This window comes from Carettochelys insculpta, chromosome 5 (genome assembly GCF_033958435.1).
Source record: "Carettochelys insculpta isolate YL-2023 chromosome 5, ASM3395843v1, whole genome shotgun sequence".
Classification (NCBI taxonomy): Eukaryota; Metazoa; Chordata; order Testudines; family Carettochelyidae; genus Carettochelys; species Carettochelys insculpta.
In genome coordinates this window covers 36,265,595-36,289,569 of record NC_134141.1, presented here as the reverse complement: position 1 = coordinate 36,289,569, position 23,975 = coordinate 36,265,595, and the positions used below count along the sequence as shown (strand labels likewise).

The following is a 23,975-nucleotide window of genomic DNA, read 5'->3' as shown; positions in this document are numbered from 1 at the left end:
AAACCCAAATGGGAAGAGGCTTTTGAAATCAGGGGGTTGTTCCAAAAGGCCCCCGGCTACACAGGCAGCGTGCATTTCAAAAGCGGCTCTTTTGAAGCATGCAGAGTCATCATATTCATGACAGCTCCTCATTAGCATCTGTTGAAGGGTGGGCAGAGTCCAGACCTGCCCTCTACCCTGGACTCTGGCCCAGCGTCCCTAAGAGGACAAGAGGCAGCTGGCAGGGCCTTCACCCCTGCCCCAATGTAGCAACCTCACCATGGGCCACTTCGCCCACCACTTCCCCATGGTACCTTCACACTCTGCTCTTGCTCCTGCTCTCCAGTGCGCCTTCCCAAACCTTTCCCCCTGCTACCAGGCAGCGAGACTTTTATAGGGAGTGCAGGGCCTCAGCTGACCACAAGTGCTAATTAGCCTCAGCTGTGGCTGATTCCTAACGAGGCTCCAGCTGCCTGCCTTGATTGGGTTTACTCAGGGAACAGGAATGCATTACCCCACCAGCCGGTATACCTCCCTTCTTGCAGACTACTGTAGCCCCCAGGCAGCAGTCTTCCACAAATGTTAGAAGTCATTAAAAATGTGATAAAGTATGTATCAAAGAATATCTTATTGCCTCAATACAAATCCATGGTATGCCCACATCTTGAGTATTGCACACAGACGTGGTTGCCTCATCTCAAAAAAGATATGTGGGAATCGGAAGAGGTTCAGAAGAGGGCCATAAGAGGAGAAATTTAAAAGACTAGGACTTTTCAGCTTAGAAAAGAGGAGACTAACAGGGAGTATGACAGAGGCCTATAAAATCATGACAAGTATGGAGACAGTAAATAAGAAAAAATTAATTACTTGTTCCCATAACATAAAAACTAGGGGTAACCAAATGAAATTAGTAGATAGGAGGTTTAAAACTAACAAAAGTAAGTTTTTCTTTAAAGAGTACAGAGACACCCTCTGGAACTCCTTGCCAGAGGCTGTTGTGAAGATGAGGACTTTATCAGTGTTCAAAAAAGATCACACAAAAGTAGTACTATATTTATCTATTTGTAACGTTTGTGCTCAAAAGTCCCCTACCAAGATAAGGGCCTCCCACGTTTTATACGATACAGCTCCTGACTCAAAGAGCTTACAATTTAAATAGACAAGGAAGACAAAGGGAAATAGAGAAACACAGAGGTGAAGCAACATTACACAGTAGGTCAGCAACCTAGCTGTGAACTCTACATAAGTGTCTTGACCCCCAGATTACTGTCTTGTCTATTAGCCCATACTGCTTCTCTGAACAAACATCTACAAAACATACAAAATATAAAACAAGCTCGCTGTGGGAAGGGCAATAGGCTTGCTAAACAAACTTCAAACCTAACTGAAAAGGTCAAATAACACAAGTATGTAGGGACAAAATTAGAAAGGCCAAGGCAAAAACGAGATCAAATTAGCTAGAAGCATAAAGTACAGTAATTCCTTGAGGTATGCTAGCGTTGTGTTCCATTCAGCTCTTGTGTACCTTGAATTTTGCGTAAATCGGGGATGGGTTGGGGCCCTGGGAGGGGTACAGAGGGTTAAGCCTGGGGTGGGTTAGGGCTGCAGCAGGGGTGGGAGGGTGCAGTTGAGCCGGGGCAGGCAGAGGGGTTCTGCAAGGATCAGTTATAGGTTTGGTTCTGTTCAATATCTTCATCAACAATTTAGATGATGGCATAGGTACACTTAAAATTTTTGAGGACCATACCAAGGAGTTGAAAGTGCTTTGAAGGACAGGATTAAAATTCAAAATAATCTGGACAAACTAGAAAAATGTTTTGAAGTAAATAGGATGAAATTCGACAGTTGCAAAGTACTCCATTCAGAAAGGAACAATTACACACATACAAAATGGGTAACAGATGCCTGAGAAGGAGTACTGTGGAAGGAGATCTGGTGGTCATAGTAGACCGCCAGCTAAAAATAAGTCAACAGTGTGACACTGTTGCAAAATAAAAGCAAACATTCTGGGATGTATTACCAAGAATGTCATAAGCAAGACACAAGAAATAGCTCTATTCTGTGCTGATTAGTTCTCAATGGCTACGTCTACACTTGCACGCTACATCGAAATAGTCTATTTCGATGAATAACATCTACACGTCCTCCAGGGCTGGCAACGTCGACGTTCAACTTCAACGTTGGGCAGCACCACATCGAAATCGGCGCTGCGAGGGAACGTCTACACGCCAAAGTAGCACACATCGAAATAAGGGTGCCAGGAACAGCTGCAGACAGGGTCACAGGATGGACTCAACAGCAAGCTGCTCCCTTAAAGGGCCCCTCCCAGACACAGCTGCACTAAACAGCACAAGATCCACAGAGCCGACAACTGGTTGCAGACCCTGTGCATGCAGCATGGATCCCCAGCTGCAGCAGCAGCAGCCAGAAGCCCTGGGCTAAGGGCTGCTGCACACGGTGACCATAGAGCCCCGCAGGGGCTGGAGAGAGAGCGTCTCTCAACCCCTCAGCTGATGGCCGCCATGGCGGACCCCGCTATTTCGATGTTGCGGGACGCGGATCATCTACACGTGCCCTACTTCGACGTTCAAAACTGTGAAAGTATTGCTATCACAGTTTCAAAACTGTGAAAGTATTGCTATCAACACTGGCTTTTGATATTTCATTTGCAGCTTGTTCAAACTTTTTGATAGGGCTGATCCAAAACTACTATATAAGTCCTTCTATGATAACTGTTCAAAAGACTCTACACAGGACTCAAGGGAAAGAGACTCCCTTAGATATTCACTGTAGCTGTTCTATAACCTTGGACAACTTTGTTGCATTACTGTAATTCTGCAACATTCAACATTGGTTATGTGAATCAGATGTACAGAAGGAAGGAAGATTACACACGCAGCTGCTGAAATATGCTATACGTTGCAATTTGGTTACATATACTCAATCATTTAATCTAATTTTTCTAAAGTGTGATGCTGGCCGAAGACAAAAAATGTTCAAAATATTCTAGATTTTTTTATCTACATCCATATAATCTTTATTTGCTATAGAGATGAAAACCCCAGTGAAATGTACTTTTAATGCTTAAAAATAATAGAAAATCTTGGGTAATGAAAAGCTCTCTATTTATTCTTCAATTTTATTAATAGAGATTCTATCCATTAAGACATTTACATTATACTGGTGTACTGTATGCATCACTAACTGTATGCCATCCATAAACAGTAGGAGTTCAACCATTCACTTCATTCATTAAAATCCACAGAGCCTATTATTCTGTTTACAGTCTCATAGATATTCACGGTCACTATTCAGGCCTCTGATTCAATTTGCCTAAATCCCAGCTGCAGAGTAATCCTTATGGAGATTAAGTTAATTTATCACCAATTCCTTCGCAGAACCATCAGCTGTTGGTGTTTCTTAAGAAAAGGTGTGGTCCTCTGTTTTCCTGAAACCAGCACTGTTTTCAGTGGAAAAACTGATCTGTATTTCATTTTCAAAACTGTAAGTTTTTTTTAAATTTTTTGAGCGAGAGAAGTTATGCTTGTATGTAGAACATCATCGAAGTGCATTTGCTGCATTATTTGCCCTTTATAAAACACAGTTAGGTCTGTGTTTTGCTAACAAAAATACTGATTTTCATCAGAAAAAGTTACTTTCCTTTAACCACATATTTGGTAGATTCAGGATTAACACAGATTGTCAGATTCTGTCACCCGCTACAGCACAACATGAAGGAATCACACTGGATATTTTTCTAGATAAAATGATGACAATTAAGAGCATGCTTAATGGACTAGATGGTTTTCTTCTTGCTTTTAAATGTTCCCAATTGGGAACATATTTCCTATCAACTTACAGCCATGTCCAAGGTGCTCTCTTTCAAAGCAAACTTGATAGCATTCATTTACATAAATGGTACAATAACCATTCTCATTTCTAAGATGTCCCTGTAACAAAATAAAATGGTATTTGGACAAACTAACACTAGCACAAGAGTGCAGAGTTTTTAAAATGATGTGGATTTAATGTGTAATCTCTAGCTCTCTTATTTAGGGGAGGCTGTTCCATTCCTTACTTAAAATACTGAGCATGTTTTGCCACTGCTCGCTACACACTTCCCCACTGTGTTTCATAGTATCTTCCACTGCAGACAAAACTGATGAACGTTCAAGTCTTTTGCTTGTGGGAAAGTTCAGCTGCTTGCTCCTACCAGGGATGAACAAATCAGACAGTAAATCTGCTGAATGTTATGAAGAGCAGCTGTGTTCAATGAGACATATATTGGCTATATATCATGGAGTCAGTCCTAGGTACCCCTCCTGCATCTGATCTAGGCAACCATTATTGGGTCTGTATTCTCTTCAGATCCTGGATCCAGTAATGAAGGAGGCAGGAGAGAGACTGCCCAGGAAATCCATACCCTGAGTATGGGCAAGAAAAGAAACCTCACCACTGAGAATGTGCAGAGTCTTATCTCTTCCCTCCCCAGTTCCACTCCTGGAGAATTTTGAATGTCCCTGACAAGGATTTCTCTTACTCTCGCCTCCTCCAAGATACTGGTTACCTGGGTGGGAGGAACAATAACCTGGAGTGTGATTATACGTTGTTTTTTTCCCAGGCAGAGGATTATCAAATAGGCCCAGAACATATTTCAAATATCAGGAATCTCAGTAATACAAGTAACTAACTATTCACTAATTCCTAAAATCTCAGATTCTCTTCTGCATTTTCATATCCACTCATGTGAGTCATTCTTACGTGATGCCTCTCATTATGTTTTAGCCAACAGGAAAAAGTTTGATTTTTTTCATGTTGTCCCTCTGAAGAAAACTATAGTAAATGAACAAAACAGCACACAGAGACTTGGACCTCAATACAATATATTAATGAAGAAATTATTTTAACATTCCATAGCATTTATTATTGAATTACTAGGCAGGAGCTTCGTTAAAGCAATGGGTGGCATATTATGCGCTTAGTGCTCCCAACTCCTTTGTCATCAGTCTTTGATATAGTCCTGGATCCAAAAGCTTATAATCTAAACAAAATATGGAAAATGTAATACCTGTGCAGTAATATGTGTGTTGAAAGTCCAAACTTTAAGTGCTGTCATTTATATAATCTAAATAATGGACAACAGGTGTTATCAGTCCATAATATGCAAACGGTGATTAGAAGATACAAGTCTCTTTTAGACACTCCATTCACTGAAGTTACTCCAGGATTACATCAGGAGTGAAAACAGACTCAAATATCCAGGGATACATGTAAAGAATAACTAAAAATGGACAGGTCAGAGCTAATGTGGATTTTCTTCAATTGTAGCCAGACGTTTTGGGCAAATGTCATGTGGTTCTGCTGACTTACTGTTGTTTAATTTATCAGTTAGTTCTAGATATCTCATTTCTCATTTACAAAAAAAAAGATTATAAAAATGTGTATGTATGCAGCAGATTTAGTGCTTTGCTCTAGGTAAAGATTGTGAATTACTTTGCTCAACGCCTGAAAGATGTAATTATTTTATACTAGAGCCATCAAATGATTACAAGTAATCCTAAATAAGTGTGAGAATAAAAATATGGTTGTGATTAATCACAGTTTTAATTGTGCTGTTAAATTATAAGAGTATGAATTTAAATGTATTATGAATATGATTGGATTATTTAAATAATTTTCAAATGGATTCATTTCAATTACAACACAGAAGACAAAGTGTAGAGTGCACATTTTATACTATTACATTTCATTTCTTACAATTATTTGCACTGTACAAAGAAATAGAAGGAAATGTTATTTTCAAATCACTTCACACAAGTACTGTAGTACAGTCTCTTTATGGTGAAAGGGCAACTTGTAAGTTTGGAATTTTTAAAATATATCTGCACTCAAAACCAAACAGTAAAACTTACTGTCCTACAAGTTGAAGCACGAAAGTACATACAATTATTCAGTATATTTGGTATGTAAATAACTTGCAATGCTTCCTACCACAGTGTTATGCCTCCTCTCATTTTGTGGTGGCTCTGTAAATAAGTGGGTAGCATTTTCACCCGTAAACAAACTTCTTTGTCTTAGGCTGCATCTACACTGCCCCTCCCTTTCAAAGGGACATGCAAATATGGCTGATCAAAAATGCAAATGGAGCAGTAATTTGCATATCCAGTGCCTCATTTGCATAAGGGCAGCCACTCACCATTATGGAAGTGCTCTTTCTGAAATACAAAACAGCTCTGTACATGGGGTTCCTTCAAAAGGAAGCCCCCCGCCACTTCGAAAACACCCTTCTTCCTAATTTTTTTTCAGGAAGAAGGATGCTTTGAAAGAGAGGCTTCCTTTCAATGGAACCTCGTCAAACATGGCTGTTGTGCATTTTGAAAACAGCACTTCTGGAACAGCGAACGGCTACCATCATGCAAATAAGGCACTGAATATGTAAATCAATACTTCATTTGCATTTTCGATCAGCTGCATTTGTATGTCCCTTTTGAAAGGGAGGGGCAGTGTAGACATGGCCTTAGTGACTGCCTGAACAAGAAGTAGGAATGCATGAACTTGTATGAGATGAATTAAAAAATACTATTTCTTTCACTCATATTTTTTACAGAGTGAAAACTTTTACTCAAATAATATAAAGTGAGCACTATACACTTTGTTTTCAGTTCTGTAACTATAATCAATACATTGGAAAATGTAGAAAAAACATCCAAAATAAAATCATAAATTTAAATAGGTATTCTATTATTAACAGTGCAAGTAAAATGGCAATAAATTATGCCTATTTTAAACCTAATTGTTTTGCGTTAATTGCATGAACTGACTGTGCTTAATTGACAGCCCTATTCTAAATCCTTTTGAAATAGAACCATATGGGCATTTTGTCTCTTGGATAGACAGCACAGGCAATCACAGACAAAGGATGGCCTTACAGCTTGAGGAAGCTTACACTAACAGCTTGAGGAAGCTTACACTAAGATGATTTCACTGTCATTGATTTCCTCCCACTCTGGCCCCGTGGAGGGTAATATCTGGCCTGTTTACGAGTGGGGGAACACCAATGTATGGTGCAAAAAAGACCACTTGCATAGCTTCTGCTTGTGGTGGTATCTGTTCAAACAATCAATCAATACAGAAACAAAATTCCAACCTTTACAAATGTTATGAATTCCTCCACTTTGTCATTGGCCAGCAGCAGTTTCTTCTGCACTACTTCCAGAGCCTGCTCACTTTGCTTTGCCAAGCCATGGAGTTGCTGAGAGGCAGTAGTCTCAAGTTCAGTCATGGCACATTCAGCTTCAATCATTTTACCCTCTAGATTGGTAAGCTTGAGATCCTAAAGTATATCAATGTGAAAACAGAGTTAGTATTAGGAGGCAGTTTGATGTAATTTTAGTCTAAAAATACACATTGATTAATATTATGGGCTATTCCATTTACAATATGTAAAATTCAATTTCACAGGAATCTCTCTACATTACATCCATATGTTAACGGGACTGTATTTTCAGTAAAAAGGCAATATAGCTTTAAGCAAAACTAAATAAAATCTTACACAGAAAGCGGATACTATTACCCTATGTTATAGTCTTCAGTAAATATTTTTAAAAAGTTAAGTTGCTGACCTTGCAACTTTTCATTTTTAAAAAAATATTGTACATGACTAAGTCAAGAAAAAAGGGCCAATAACATTTTTCTAAATTAAATAGTAACACACTAATAATATACCTTTTTCCCCAACTCATCTTTAGCCTTGCGATACATCTGTTCATACTGTGATTTCTCTCTTGTAGCTACAGTAAGCCTTTGCTTTAGTGAATCAATTGATGTTTTCTTGTTTGAACAGTCTTCAGTCAATGTCTTTACCTGAAGTTAAACAACAAGCAATCTGATTAGACAGAAAACCTACAAATATGAACCAAAGTGACATGTAAACTTATTTTTGTTTTTACTGCCTAAATTGATATTTAGTTTAAAATTTTCCAGAACTTACAATAGGCATTTAATAAGCAGGTGTTATTTACACACCTATAGATTATTCTATACAAAATTTGATTGCATTGCAACTAAAAGTCTCAACTGCTATGATACATGAATAAAAAAAATCTCTTCAGTTTACTTCCTGGATTGTAGCTTGTAGATATGTTTCACCAATACAACGAACTAAGCTGCAGTTCCAAATCTTTCTCATCATGGTGGGAGTGGTACATATGCTAATTATAACTTAGCTGAGAAAATGATAATTGTCTAGAATGTGACAGGATGCTTATTCTTCTGGATAACTTATGACAACTTTGTCCTGTGTAGTGAGTAGTGATTTAACCTAAATTGAAATGAAGGAACATTTCTAGAAAATCATTCTACTCTGATGGCAGATTTCATTAATCACACAGTACTCCAGATAACATAAAGTACTAGTAAGTATCTCTGATCTTCTGTTGAAGATAGTGTCCTATTTTTCACTTTCATCCTCTACAAACAACAATCAAAATATATGGTCTCTGATCCTGTTAAGGCTGAAAAACGGGATGCTGAAAACTATGAAAGAGTAATGCATAACAGCAAAGTGCTACACTGAACTCTAAATTATGTTCTCTAAAAACAAAACCAGGTATTTAGTTTGCTCCTTCCTCACATTATGCCTCTCTCTCTGGGTGAGGATTCCTTAATGACATCTTATCTCTGGCATTGAGGGTAAGAGAGCAACTCTCTCTGGAGCTGACAATGCTTAATGACTGCAAGCACAGACTATCGTACAAGCTGTGCATCCAGCACTTGCTTTCTAAGAGAATAAAAGTATGTCTTGCTTGGCAAATTGTTTATTTCTATTTTGGGGGCATCCATGGTATAACCTCATAGAGACCCACTGGTGTACTCTCTTTGTCAGGGATAAAGGACTTCATTCCAATACACTGCATGGATTTTATAAAAAAAGATGTCCTATTTTATCCAAGATCTTCCAACTTCCATGAAATGCCTTTAAGTACAAAAAGCAATAATTTGAATGCTGAAATGTAAGTTTTAATTAATATACAAATAACGCATGAAATTATAAACCCGAATTTTGAATTATTGATAATGCAGCATTATAAGAAGGAGTTTATACTGTTTAAAATGATAAAGACTTCAATTACAGTAGATATTTGGCATACAGAATTACCCTTTTTTGATCTCTAGTGCATTTTATAATGTTGCAAAATGTCAGACATTCCAGTAAGGCTACACACAGCAAATATTAATACTGTATTTTCTACATATGCTCATTATTTAGTTGCATTTCCAGCTTATATACATTGAATTAGGTTTAATTATATGGTTAATGAATGCAATCATCATACAATAAATTCATATAAACACACACTGGAAGAACTACAATAAGCTAACAAAATGTATGCTTAATGTCGTAGTGGTGTTTGTATAATGAGTTGGAATAACTTCTACAACTAAAAAGCAGTTTATTTTTGGTATAAATATTAACCACAAACAAGCAGTACCTTTTTCTCAAAACTTTCTAATGTTTCATTAAAGGTTTTCTCAATTTCCTGATTTGCTCTCAGACGAGACCTCAAGTCTTCTATCAAATGTCTTTTCATATTTATGTCCCTTTCCATTCGAGAAATCCTTGAAATAAAGGGGAAAATTCATAGTACCCATACTATTAAGAAATATATTTATGATATGGTTAAACAATTAAATGTACATTAAGCACTTTTCATGTAGCCTTTGAGTAGCTTTCCCCCCAAAATGGTGGTGTAAATAGTTGCAATTTATTTTATTCCAGAAGCACAGAATAGTATATGTAATCTCTTATGTAGTAGTCCTAGTCCTATTAATTCAAAGGTTCCACTTTATTGTGGTTTGCAGTTGCAAAATGCTTCATACCATATTATATTGTATTAAGGTGAAAGCATAGAAAGTTTAGAAACTTCAATGAATTAAGAAAAAATTGTTACTACTATGTGACAGATATTTTCTAACCATTGCATGTACAGAATTATTTTTTAAAAAGGAAAAAAAGTCCATTTCTGGAGCTTAATATTATATATAATATAGAGAAATTGTATCAGTGCATAGCATCTGAAAAAACACACTGTAATTTCAAATGATTATTTCTTTTTCAAAACCGCAAAATCGTATTAAATAATTTATCCATATTTTAACAGAAGCCTATTGAAAAAATCAAGCTCTCACTTCTAAATTTTATGATGCAGAAATGTATGCCTTATACAATTCTTCTTCAGCTAGAGTACAAATTAATATTTTACATGTAAACACTGAGTATTTTCTGAATACGTTCATATAACTAGGCTATTTTTTCCATATAAAAGAAAATGAATGGATGTTTTCCTAAATAAAACATTGCTGATATCTTGTCAATACCACAAGAAATCAGCAAGATACTATAGTACAGTAAATTTCTTCTATCTATTTTTACATTTGTAGCATCATTAATGTTACTTTGGTGGTCATGTGGAATACTTTTAGCAAAGCAAAGGCAGTATGTATTACACAAAAACAATATAATAAACAGAACCTACATTTTAAATCTAAATCTACATATACAGAAGTGTTTTTAAAGCATTAACCACTAGAAAATATACATTATTAATGTATTTTAAATAATCTACTATATTTGAAGTGAGCATGTTGTATAGATGATGAAAATTATACAGATTATCTAAAATCAAAGTTAGAGATGGTTGAGTTGTTTTTTTTTAAATAACTTTTGATCAGACAAGAAGTTCACAAACGTGCTCAGAGGTCATATTTATATCCTAAATATAATTAAAAAATAGTACTACATCTGCTTTTACACTATGGGAGAAAAAAAAATCTCAGTAGTACATGTCAAAATCAATATACATGAATTCCAAAGTTAAAATAAATCTTAATCAATTCAAATATCAACAAACACAACTGTGCTTTTGCACTTTTTACAAGTATAAGACTGGATATTTAATCCAATTTAAGTATCTTAACCTTGATATGTCTCCTAGCCCAAGGCAAAGAATTACTGTATTTGAAAGACTGCTTTTAGCATTGCTGAAGCATTCATTTAGATCTACATCAAGGATAACTAAGTCCACTCTAGGGTTTGAATTCTGACTTTAGATATTCTTATTACAGTGCAGAAATTGTAGCCAGCTAATCACTCATCAGTTTATAGAAAATGTGATCTTACCATGTACTGCCCTAATTTTCTGCAAAGCCCTAACAGTTTGAAAAATGTATAAAGCCGGGGGGGGGGGGGGGGGGGGGCGGGCGGCGAGAGAGAGTGAGGTTTCTCTCAAAGTCTGGATCTGAAATGATTAATGTTGGAATAATTACATATCTGCCACGGGGTGGCACCAAACACAACAGATACAAGAAGAGAACATACTTTTCCTGTAGTTCCAACATCCTGTCTTCTTTTTCCTGGGCTTCATTTTTCAGGGTCTTAATGGTGGAGGATTGTTTAGCGATTTCGTTATTTGCATTCTAAATTGAAAAAAAAATGTTTATTAAAACCTACATAGTATGAATTAAATGTTATCTGAGGTATAACTAATAATTAATTTGTTTAAAGTAAAAGGGCTCACTGTATAAAAGTTCATTTTAATTAACATGGTTAACATTTCATCTTTATCAGTCTATGTCAAAGAACACTCCTATTTTCACATTTCTCATAATTCTTTTGTCTTTGAAAGTATATTCAAAACTGCTAGTTTTCACATTCATTTTTATAATTATGTATTATTCATATGTTCTTCAGGGAACAGGTAAGTACTATGTAGGTACAAAGCAAGCAAGCAATAGATCCAGATTTTCTGTTGCATGGGATTGGCAGTAAGATGGGTAAATATGAAAGAAGGTTGAGATCATTTTGGCCCTAAGACCTCTAATAATCCACTTTACCAGATAAAACCGTGGAGACAGATGAGCACCAGCTATCTGAAAGAAGTAACAACTCTGCATGGTTAGCCTCCTGGAGTTTTCTTTGAATTGTACATCTCTGCTAGGATGATTTGGAGCATCGGAGACCCAGATTTTTGAGACGGGTCATACATAAGAAGGGGTGTGAAGGGTGCAAACCCCGCCTCTTCCCACCCCCCCGGCATCGTGCTTTTCTCCCTCCTCCCTACTGCGCTGTGCAGGGGCAGTCTGCAGGGCATAATAGGAGAACACAAGTCACGCTGGGAGCTGTAGTTCCTTGGCCAGCTTCCTGCCTAGAGAGCTGGCCCTGGAGCAGAGAAGAGACATTTCCCAGCATGCCCTTGGCCACTAGCAACAGGAAACAAACTGAACATGTCTTTGACGTTAATGTCATGAAGAAAAGTTTACTGTTATCTAAAATCTATTTCATTATACTACCTTATATATAGTCTTAACTTATAAACTCTGCAGATGATGACTGGAATATTGTTTTTCACTTACAATATTACAGCAAGATCCCAGAAGGTAATTTCTATAAAACCTTTATTACTGTATACTTTTTTAGTGTGTTATAACAAAATCATTTTACCAATCACTGTTTCCACTCAAATTTTTCATTAACCTCTCTTACACTCGCTCACTGCATGACTATTTTGAACTTGTTACATTTAAAAAATTGCAATCTACATTTACAAAAGCACCCCCTCACAGAGAAATTCCCACCTACAGGCCTGTGAAACTGTGGTTGCTACCAATCCTTTTGATCTTGGGGATTTGCAGGAACATTAAAAAGATAAAAAAACAAAAAAAAAAAAGAAAACACAAAACACAAAACCAAACCCCATCCTTCTGTGATGAGACAGCAGTCATACTACAAGAATAGCTATTGCTCCACCGTCCTCTGACTCTGCTAAATAGAAGATATGGAGCAACCATCCCCAGTTTGATGAGATTTCTGTATGCAAGTCCCCAGTCTCTGTAGGTGAATGTAGCAGCCCCAAACATCAAGCGATATGTAATTCTGGCAAAGGGGCATTGACTCAGGACAATGGAACAGAGTGACATCCCCGCTGTTCTATGCAAGAGGGAGTTCTGCACAGTCTTGCCCAGGATCAGGTGAAGGTTAATGTAGGGCTTGTCTACACTGCTTTGTAGATTGGACTATTGGAAGTGTAAACTACAGAATGCCTCAAAATCCTGCATTCCTCTCCCCACATGGAAACTCTGGGGACAAACTAAAAAATACCTACTTTGAATTAAAACAGTCTTCTTCAAACAGGACTGTGTTATTAAAAACTAGTTACATTTTTGTTTGCACCCATGGGGGGATTTGTAGTGCAGCACTATGGTGTGTGCTTTACTCCAAATCTTTAGGTGGCATAGACACAGATTTAAACAGTCTGAAGAAACAGAAATAATCAGCTAAGTAAGTATCCATCTAACTCTATGTTTAAATAAACGTATACATTAGAGCACCACAGCTGAAATTAGCAGTTTAATGACATAGCAGTGAGCTATATTTTCAAAGCCCCAAGCAAGTGGCATATCCAAAAATTGCCTGAGCAGGAAATGGGTGCACAATAGGTGTGCATGCAATTTTGCAGGTTCAGCCATTGTGTTGGGCTTTGGGAATTTACCTTTTATGTCTAAAACTGTGAGCAAATAGATCAGACAGGCAGTAAACAGAGACACTTGAAGAGAATTTCCTTGCTCAGTGCAGGCTTGTAACTCCCATTAACATTAATGGGAGTCTTGTACATAGCACCATGCACCTCAAGGGGAGTATAGGCTCTTATGTGTGTAGTTAGGTGTAAAGTATTGTTTTTAATACATTGTACAGGCTGTTTTCTAGCACTACAGAAAACGTTAAATTAGAACAGGAAATGTGGGCTAGTCACTTATTTCAATAATGCTACTTATTCTTTGCTGCCTGGGAATTTTCTTTTGCCATTAAAATCTTATTGTAGCAGCTTATACTGATTGTAGTTTAACATTTTTAAAGTAAAGCAAAAATTAAAAGCAGGTTGGTGATAAAAAGCAAAGGTGTTGAAAAATGCGGCAACAAGTTTAATGTGAAACTGGATTTTTGTATTAAAAAAAGATAGGCTTGGTGGTAAATACAAATGCACCATAAAACACACAGAATGATGTATAGCTTTATATCCTCTAAGATAAGATGAATGTAAGCAATAACTTCTGTGGTGTAGTGAAGCTCAGTGCTTTTTTTTTACCTAAATAAGAACTATGGGATTGATCTTGTTGGAAATGATCTACAGTGATCTGTTCTACAAAGTTAAACATTTTTATGTGATAAAAAATGCATAGGATTCAAAAATGTCTGAGTCTGGCATGTTACCTGATCATGAAAACATGAAGTTTACATCCAAAAAAAATTAAAATGATAAATGGCAGCAGAATGTTACTGAGTTTCCTGACCTGTTTGTTGAGCTTGACCATCATTAGAGTGAAGCATGCTACTCAGTTATATGGGTTTACACGCCACACATGCATATGACCACTTCTGTGAGAACTGAGCCTCTTCCATGTTCTTAAAATCAAAAACTCACAAAGAAGAGTTTATTAAAACAGTTATAAGAGCTCTGACATGCAGAGGTGTATTACCCTCTTCCTGGGAAAAAGCATAAGAGGAGGGTGTTCTGGAAGAGGAAGGAATAAAAAAAGCTTTTTTAAACAGCGTTAACACTGTTCACAAGAAGGAGGGGGACCCTCATTCCCAAGTGCACCTAGCCACAGAGATCTGCAGAACAGATGTTAATTGAGAAATGCTCGCGGAGCATCCAGGCAGAGTCAGGCTTTTACCTTCCACGGCAGGAGAACCACGCACATTAGTTCATTGATATGGGTTCCGCATCCTGCCAAGCGCTTACCGACCTGAACTCATGCCTATCAGTGATGCAGTGTTGTAAGAGAATGTTTACACACACTTGATCTTAGCAATAAAAAGGCCGAGATACAACTATGTGTATGAAGACCTTATCTCTTTGGGCTTTCTCTATCACATTTGCCCTACCCATTTGACTCACGGGCAGCACAGCATCAGTGAAGAAAAGCTGCTAGGGAATACCAGGCAAGCAATTATTTCTGGAATCCACTTCAAAGGATAGAGAAGGCAAACTATCTATATTTTGATTTATGATTGGTGATAGGACATCAATCTGAAAATCAGTGTAAGAGCATATTTTCAGTTTATATGGTTTTTAATTTTTTTTTTTTTGCTCTTAAAGGGGAGTTAATCACATATATCCAACATGCCTGTCCAAAAGACCAAAGTCACCACACAATCATATGTCCAACTAATTGTCTTCACTCATGAAATATTGTGATTTTCACTGGTCTTCAAACTGGAAGAGTAAGAAATGAGTATCTCAGGATTTGGATCTATAAGTCCACTCCATAAATCCAACAGCAACGAAGGGTCCCGTGGCACCTTATAGACTAACAGAAAAGTTTTGAGCATGAGCTTTCGTGAGCAGACTCACTTCATCAGATGCTGGTCTTGGAAATCTGCAGGGCCAGGTATAAATAAGCCAGAGCAAGGGTGGGGATAACAAGGTTAGCTCAGTCAGCAAGGGTGAGGCTTACTACCAGCAGGTGATCTGGAGTTGACTAGTAGCCTCACCCTTGCTGACTGAGCTAACCTTGTTGTCCCCACCCTTGCTCTGGCTTATTTATACCTGGCCCTGCAGATTTCCAAGACCAGCATCTGATGAAGTGAGTCTGTGCTCACGAAAGCTCATGCTCAAAACTTTTCTGTTAGGCTATAAGGTGCCATGGGACCCTTCGTTGCTGTTACAGATCCAGACTAACACAGCTACCCCTCCGATACTTGACTCCATAAATCCAGTGGTAGGTATTTGCATGCACTGTGCTCAGCACAGTGTTGTGATACATTTAAAGCTTTTGATCTTTTACTCTTCATGTTGTGGGTAGCAACTCATGCTGCTAGTGGGTTAAAAGAGGACGCTGCATATCCAGGAGAAAGAGTGCCCCAGCACCTGGGTGATGGGCTAAGGAGTGGCATGCATCAGAAGGAGCAGAGGAAGAGACGCAGCTGCTGAGTGTCAGGAGGCTAAGGGAAATATCCTAATTAAAGTGACAAGCAGGAGGAATGGTGGATTAAGCCAGATGTCACAGGAGAACTCTGGCAGTTGGGTTCTGGCTGCAAAGAGAGAGGTGCCAGAGTGGATATCACAGATGTACAGATTTCAGGGAGGCAATGGATGAAAGTTGGATTACATGACTTGTAAAGTAGGATGGGCCGCATATCCCAAAAGAGGTAGAAAGGGCTCAGACTAACAGGTCAGACCCTGAGAATGGAAAGCTCAGCTAGGAAGTGGGTGTATCTGACAGAGTTCGGGATGGTGAGAGGCTCCCTGACTCCTGTTAATATCAGAACCACAAAATTCACATTTGGTGCAGCAGGCAAAGGAAACTCTGGAACATACCACCTGCCCCCTGGCTGAACCACTGTCTCCCAAACTCTAAGCTAACCATTACTCTAAACCATAAAGTTACTGCCTCAGCCCTATATCCAAAGTGACTGTACTCCATCATAGGGGCCTGTGAGGCTACTTCCTCAGCTGTGTTTCCAGAGCCTACAAAATTGTAATAGAAAGCTGGCTTTTCCAGTTTTCAAAAAAATCAATGGCATTCAGCCCACAGGCATTGAGACAGGCCCCAACATTTTAGGACTGAATTGTTTCAGAAGTTACTGCATTGCAGACAGAGAAATCCTATCAAGTTTGCTTGTCCAATGAAATACCAGCAACAGGAGTATCTAATATTTACCAAAAAATGTTTTGTTTCCTTGAACATGTTTCTAGCAACACAAAACCAGGGAAAAGAAACAGAAGAATGCTCTGATATGGAACCACAACAGCCTCCAGTTACAATGTTATTCAGTGTTTTCCATTAGGCATCAATGGATCAAAATAACATTCTTCTGAGTGCTGAATAAGCCATAGATACACTAGCCATACTTGTGAATGAAAGGAAATGTTTAAGATCTCAAATCCTTAACAAGATGTGTGTATAAACATATATATTACAAATATATTTATTGCAAAGCAAAGGCAGTTTTTCCTTTACTTATCCACTTACCGAGTCCAAAGTTCTGTGTTTTCCCTGTGAGTCAATAATGCTACGATGGCTTATGAAAGCTGTAAGGGATGCAGATCCCAGCATGATTTTTAGGGTTAATGATTTAGAAGACAGAATCTAATACAGGGTGAAACTCCAGAATCTGGGATTCTCTCTTCCAGCAACATCTGTGGTTCAGCAGGACCACAGATATCCCCACCCTTGCTCTGGCTTATTTATACCTGGCCCTGCGGATTTCCAAGACCAGCATCTGATGAAGTGAGTCTGTGCTCACGAAAGCTCATGCTCAAAACTTTTCTGTTAGTCTATAAGGTGCCACAGGACCCTTCGTTGCTGTTACAGATCCAGACTAACACGGCTACCCCTCCGATACTTGACACCATGCAAGGCACTGCATTTAGCCGTATGGAGTGGAAATCTATCAACCTCACAAGGAAGCTTGCACAAACTCAGACAGACGTCATCTTTCTCTCCAAATGCAAACGTTATAATCAAAGAGGCAGATAAAGAAGGAGCTACTGTCATCATGAACAGGTCTGACTACCAGAAGGAGGCTTCCAGACAACTCTCCAATACCAGATTTTACAGGATACTTTCCTCAGATCTCATCGAGGAATATGCTAAGAAACTACACCATCTGCTCAGGACACTCCCTACACAAGCACAAGAACAGATTTATACCAACACACCTCTAGAGCCCCGTCTGGGGCTATTCTACCTACTACCCAAGATCCACAAACCTGGAAATCCTGGACGCCCCATCATCTCGGGCATTGGCACTCTCACTGAAGGACTGTCTGGTTATGCGGACTCTCTCCTCAGACCCTATGCCACCAGCACTCCCAGGTATCTCCAAGACACCACTGACTTCCTGAGAAAACTGCAAGACATTGATGACCTACCAGAAAACACTATCCTAGCCGCCATGGATGTAGAGGCTCTCTATACCAACATCCCACACACAGATGGAATAAATGCTGTCCGGAACAGTATCCCTGATGATGCTACAGCACATCTGATGGCTGAGCTCTGTAACTTTATCCTCACACACAACTATTTCAGATTTGGTGACGATATATACCTTCAAATCAGCGGCACAGGTGTGGGTACCCGCACGGCCCCTCAATATTCCAATATTTTCATGGCTGACCTGGAACAGCGCTTCCTTAGCTCTCATCCACTAACACCCCATCCCTGCTTACGCTACATTGATGACATCTTCATCATCTGGACCCATGGGAAGAAGACTCTGGAGGAATTCCACGGGGACTTCAACAACTTTCACCCCAACATCAACCTCAGCCTGGAACAGTCCACACAGGAGATCCACTTCCTGGACACCATGGTGCTAATACACGACGGCCACATCAATACCACCCTGTACCGTAAACCCACTGACCGCTACGCCTACCTTCATGCCTCCAGCTTCCATCCCAGACAAACCACACAATCCACTGTCTATAGCCAAGCACTAAGATATAACCACATTTGCTCCAACCCCTCTGACAGAGACAAACACCTACAGGACCTCTACCAAGCATTCTTGAAACTGCAATACCCACCTGAGGAAGTGAAAGAACAGATCAACAGAGCCAGACGTGTGCCATGAAGCCTCTTACTACAGGACAAGCCCAAGAGAGAAAACAACAGAACACCACTAGCCATCACCTACAGTCCTCAGCTAAAACCTCTACAGTGCATCATCAGGGATTTACAACCCATCCTGGACAATGATCCCCCACTTTCACAGGCCTTGGGAGGCAGACCAGTCCTTGCCCACAGACAACCCGCCAACCTGCAGCAAATCCTAACCAGCAACTATACACTGCACCACAGTCACTCTAACTCAGGGACCCATCCATGCAACAAACCTCGTTGCCAGCTCTGCCCACATATCTACACCAGCAACACCATTACAGGACCTAACCAGATCAGCCACACCATCATGGGTTCATTCAGCTGCACATCTACTACTATAATTTATGCCATCATGTGCCAGCAATGCCCCTCTGCTATATGCATCGGATAAAGTGGACAATCTCTATGTAAAAAAATAAACACACACAAATCAGATATCAGAAATGGCAATATACAAAAACCCGTAGGAGAGCACTTCAATCTCCCAGGCCACACGGTAGCAGACTTAAAAGTAGCTATCCTACAGCAAAAAAATTTCAGGACCAGACTCCAAAAAGAAATTTCTGAGCTACAATTCATCTGCAAATTCGACGCCCTCAGCTCAGGCTTAAACAAAGACTGTGAATGGCTGGCTAAATACAGAAGCAGCTTCCCCTCCCTTGGTGTTCACACCTCCAGATCAACTGCTGGTAGTAAGCCTCACCCTTGCTGACTGAGCTAACCTTGTTATCCCCACCCTTGCTCTGGCTTATTTATACCTGGCCCTGCAGATTTCCAAGACCAGCATCTGATGAAGTGAGTCTGTGCTCACGAAAGCTCATGCTCAAAACTTTTCTGTTAGTCTATAAGGTGCCACAGGACCCTTCGTTGCTGTTACAGATCCAGAATAACACGGCTGCCCCTCTGATCCAGGACTAAAGACTCCAAGTGTTGGGGCGGGGGTGGGGGCAGCCAGTCTAACAGCAGGAGCCCAAGGTAGGGCAACCACAGCTGGACTGGTGGAAAGGGGAGCGCCAGCAGCGGCCAGGGAGACTGGGCGGGGAGAAGCAGCAATAGAGCCTTGCCCTGGGAGCAGTGGCTGGGGCTGGTAAGCTCGCAGCCTAGGCCAGGGAGTGGTGGCTTGCAGTAGCTCATATCTGGGGCTGAGTGGGAGGCTTCAGCTAGGGCTGGGCAGGAAGCCAAAGCCTGGGGAAACTGCACCTGGGGTTTGGGAGTGGCTGACTGGGTCTAGCTGACTGGGTCCAGGAGCTGGCAGCTGAGAAGTCATGGCAGGGGCCAGGAAACAGCAGCTGCAGATGAGCTGCAGCTAGTGAGCCTGCAGGAGCTGGAAAGCCACTGGCAGTATCTGGGAGGGGCTCCCAGGAGCAGGGGTTGGAACACCAGCTGGGGAGCACTGACCTCCCCTAGCCCACTTAGGTCCTGAGGGTGCAGGACCAGGGGTGTTCAAACTGTAATACAAAAAATCTATTTACGTATCACAGAATCATAGAACACTAGGACTGGAAGGGACCTTGAGAGGCCATTGAGTCCAGCCCCCTGCCCCAATGACAGGACCAACTACTGTCTAAACCATCCCTGATAGACATCTGTCTAACCTGTTCTTAAATATTTCCAGCAATGGAGATTCCACAACCTCCCTAGGCAATTTATTCCACTGTTTGACCACCCTGACAGTTAGGAACTTTCTCCTAATGTCCAACCTAAACCTCCCTTCCCGCAGTTTAAGTTCATTGCCTTTTGTTCTATCCTCAGAGGCCAAAAAGAACAAGTTTTCCCCCTTCTCCATGACACCCTTTTAGATACCTGAAAACCGCTATCATGTCTCCCCTCAATCTTCTCTTTTCCAAACTAAACAAGCCCAATTCTTTCAGCCTTTCTTCATAGGTCACATTCTCTAGACCTTTAATCATTCTTGTCACTCTTTTTTGGATCCTCTCTAATTTCTCCACCTTTCTTGAACTGCGGTGCCCAGAACTGGACACAATACTCCAGCTGAGGCCTAACCAGCGCAGAGCAGAGCGGGAGAATGACTTCGCGTGTCTTGCTCACAACACACCTGTTAATGCATCTCAGAATCATGTTTGCTTTTTTTGCAACAGCATCACACTGTTGACTCATATTTAGCTTGTGGTCCACTATAATCCCTAGACAGTTTCTCCCCATTCTGTATGTGTGAAACTGATTGTTCCTTCCCAAGTGGAGCACTTTGCATTTGTCCTCATTAAACTTCATCCTGTTTCCCTCAGACCATTTCTCCAATTTATCCACATCATTTTCAATTATGACCCTATCCTCCAAAGCAGTTGCAACCCCTCCCAACTTGGTATCATCTGCAAACTTAATAAGCGTACTTTCTATGCCAATATCTAAATCGTTGATGAAGCTATTGAACAGAACCAGTCCTAAAACAGGCCCCTGTGGAACCCCACTTGTTATACTTTTCCAGCAGGATTGAGAACCATTAAGAACTACTCTCTGGGTACAGTTATCCAGCCAGTTACACACTCACCTGATAGCAGCCTCATCTAAATCGTATTTGCCTAGTTTTTTTTATAAGAATATCATGCAAGACTGTATCAAATGCTTTACTAAAGTCTAGGTATACCATATCTACTGCTTCTCCCCTATCCACAAGGCTCATTATCCTATCAGAGAAAGCTATCAGATTGGTTTGATGTGATTTGTTCTTTACAAATCCATGCTGGCCGTTCCCTATCACCTTACCACCTTCCAAGTGCTTGCAGGTGATTTCTTTAATTACCTGCCCCATTATCTTTCCTCGCACAGAAGTTAAGTTGACTGGCCTGTAGTTTCCTGGATTATTCTTATTCCCCTTTTTATAGATGGGCACTATATTTGCCCTTTTCCAGTCTTCTGGAATCTCTCCTGTCTCCCATGATTTTCCAAAGATGATAGATAAAGGCTCTGATACCTCCTCTATCAGCTCCTTGATGGTATGGTTTATGTATTTTTGATCTGTACAGTTGAACTTTGCAAACACAGAGCTAAATACTCAATCAAGTTTTTACTGATTTCTTACTCAAGTAAAACTTCCATGAAACTCAGTGAGGGTTTTACTTGAACTAAATACTCAATAAACACTGAATAAGGATTTGGCCAATACATGCAATAAATAATAATAATAATCATTAATAATAACAATAACAACACCTAACATATGTAGTTTTCTACACTGAGGCTACGTCTACACTAGCCCAAAACTTCGAAATGGCCATTTGCATGGCCATTTCAAAGTTTACTAATGAAGCACTGAAATACATATTCAGTGCCTCATTAGAATGCTGGCAGCTGTGGCACTTCAAAATTGATGTGGCTCGTCCAGACAGGGGTCCTTTTCGAAAGGACCACTGCAACTTTGAAATCCCCTTATTCCTAACAGCAGATAGATTTGGGCTAATGTACACATGGCCTGAAGATCTTACACTCTAAATGTAGATCCTTAATAGTTTGTGGTCTGAGTCTTTCTTTAATTTTACTTTAAATCAACTGGCACAATTTTAAAGATATCCTGAAAACTGATTTAATATCTTTGATACAAGGCTTCCATTGAGCTGGTGCTAAATATTTTTATTCCAAACTCTAATATTCCGTCTGGAAAACCAAGAAATAACGATTTTGGTCCAAATATTTTATAGTTTATGGCAAGTGGAATATTTTGGAATTATAAAACTTATCAAGATGCACGTTTCTTTCTTTTCTGAGTTGTTAGGTTTGGATCAAAAAATGTGCACCATCCCAAAAATAAAGACTACACAATTTCTGTTTTTCATTTTTCTAAAGCCCCTGAATTCATGACAGTAGGCTCCCGTTGAAGATGACAATCAACCATTGTTCTCGAGCTTGCAGCAGTCCTGGCCATGTCTTACCAATGCTGCTCCCTGCTCCCCTTCCCTCTCCAGCAACGAGGCTTACCCTCATTGTTCCTTACCTCCAGACATTTAAGGATTTATGGTCCTCAGCCCAAATCTACGGATCCCTCTTCAACCCAACCCTCAATTTAGAAGCTTCTTTCCCAATATGAGAATTGTAACTTAGCAGGAATCTCAGCTTGTACTCACCTGGGTAACTGGGACTAACTTTTTTTTTACTAGAGAAACAGTTTTCAAATTACCAAAAGTTGCATTTCTTTTATCTTGTTATTTTCAACATATAGGCTGTGTCTACACGTGCCCCAAACTTCGAAATGGCCATGCAAATGACCATTTCGAAGTTTACTAATGAAGCGCTGAAATGCATATTCAGCGCTTCATCAGCATGCGGGCGGCAGCAGCGCTTTGAAATTGATGCGCCTTGCCGCCGCGCGGCGCGTCCAGACGGGGCTCCTTTTCGAAAGCACGCCACCTACTTCGAAGTCCCCTTATTCCCGTGAGCTCATGGGAATAAGGGGTCTTCGAAGAAGGTGGCGTCCTTTCGAAAAGGAGCCCCGTCTGGACGCGCCGCGCGGCGGCAAGGCTCGTCAATTTCGAAGCACCGCTGCCGCCCGCATGCTAATGAAGCGCTGAATATGCATTTCAGCGCTTCATTAGTAAACTTCGAAATGGCTATTTGCATGGCCATTTCGAAGTTTGGGGCACATGTAGATGTAGCCATAGAGAACACTTCACTAAAACAAAACTCTCCGCTGCACAGACTTCTCCTCCTGGGGAGAGGCTGAGAGAACAAGCAGTATGTGACAGATGTTAATCACATCACATCATACTCCATGGGAAAGAGTTATGCTATCATTATGAGCTGGGAAAAAAGTCTATATGAAAGAGAACAGAACAGAATTACCTAAGATTTAAAATCATTTTATTAACTATGTGTTATTTTTTCTTGTTACCTGTGCCTTGCCTATTTTTCTTCCTTGTCTATCCAGCCAACCTAGAATGCCCCTCACCTTATCATCTGATCATCATCAGAATTATTAATGTGAAATTAATTCTTTAAAATAAATCATTTTCCCTTCATTATTTGCAAATCATATATGACAGGATCTTTTTTTAAAATTACTGCGTAACTTCTGGGTTATTTAGCCATTAGGGTCTTTGCTGTTAACTGTTACAAGAAATGCAAGAAGCATAAAGGACTAGTTTCCTTTTGAAGACAACCATACAAGATAACATCAAATGTATTAATATCTATTTTGTAACTCTGGAATTTATAAATTCAATTTTGACTATCATCATCTTTTCCATGTGCTCCTCAGAAAGTCAGTCTATTGCTGCCACATTCAACTGGCAACCATTGACTGTTGCAGTAGTGCATTGTGGGAACCTGTCCCACAGTTCCCTCATCCCCATAGCATTCTAGGTATCTTTGCTGGT

The 23,975-nt window shown here is 39.8% G+C and overlaps 1 protein-coding gene across 1 annotated transcript in view; it reads right to left on the bottom strand.

Moving 5' to 3' along the window:
- CNTLN (centlein) overlaps nucleotides 1-23,975 on the bottom strand; it is a 319,293-nt gene that overhangs the window by 21,988 nt on the left and 273,330 nt on the right. Inside the window, exons 20-23 of the mRNA XM_074994934.1 lie at nucleotides 11,357-11,454; nucleotides 9,471-9,597; nucleotides 7,705-7,842; nucleotides 7,127-7,312 (exon numbers count right to left, since the gene is read on the bottom strand). Of these exons, the coding sequence (XP_074851035.1) occupies nucleotides 7,127-7,312; nucleotides 7,705-7,842; nucleotides 9,471-9,597; nucleotides 11,357-11,454 (549 nt within the window). The remainder of the gene's footprint in view (nucleotides 1-7,126; nucleotides 7,313-7,704; nucleotides 7,843-9,470; nucleotides 9,598-11,356; nucleotides 11,455-23,975) is intronic.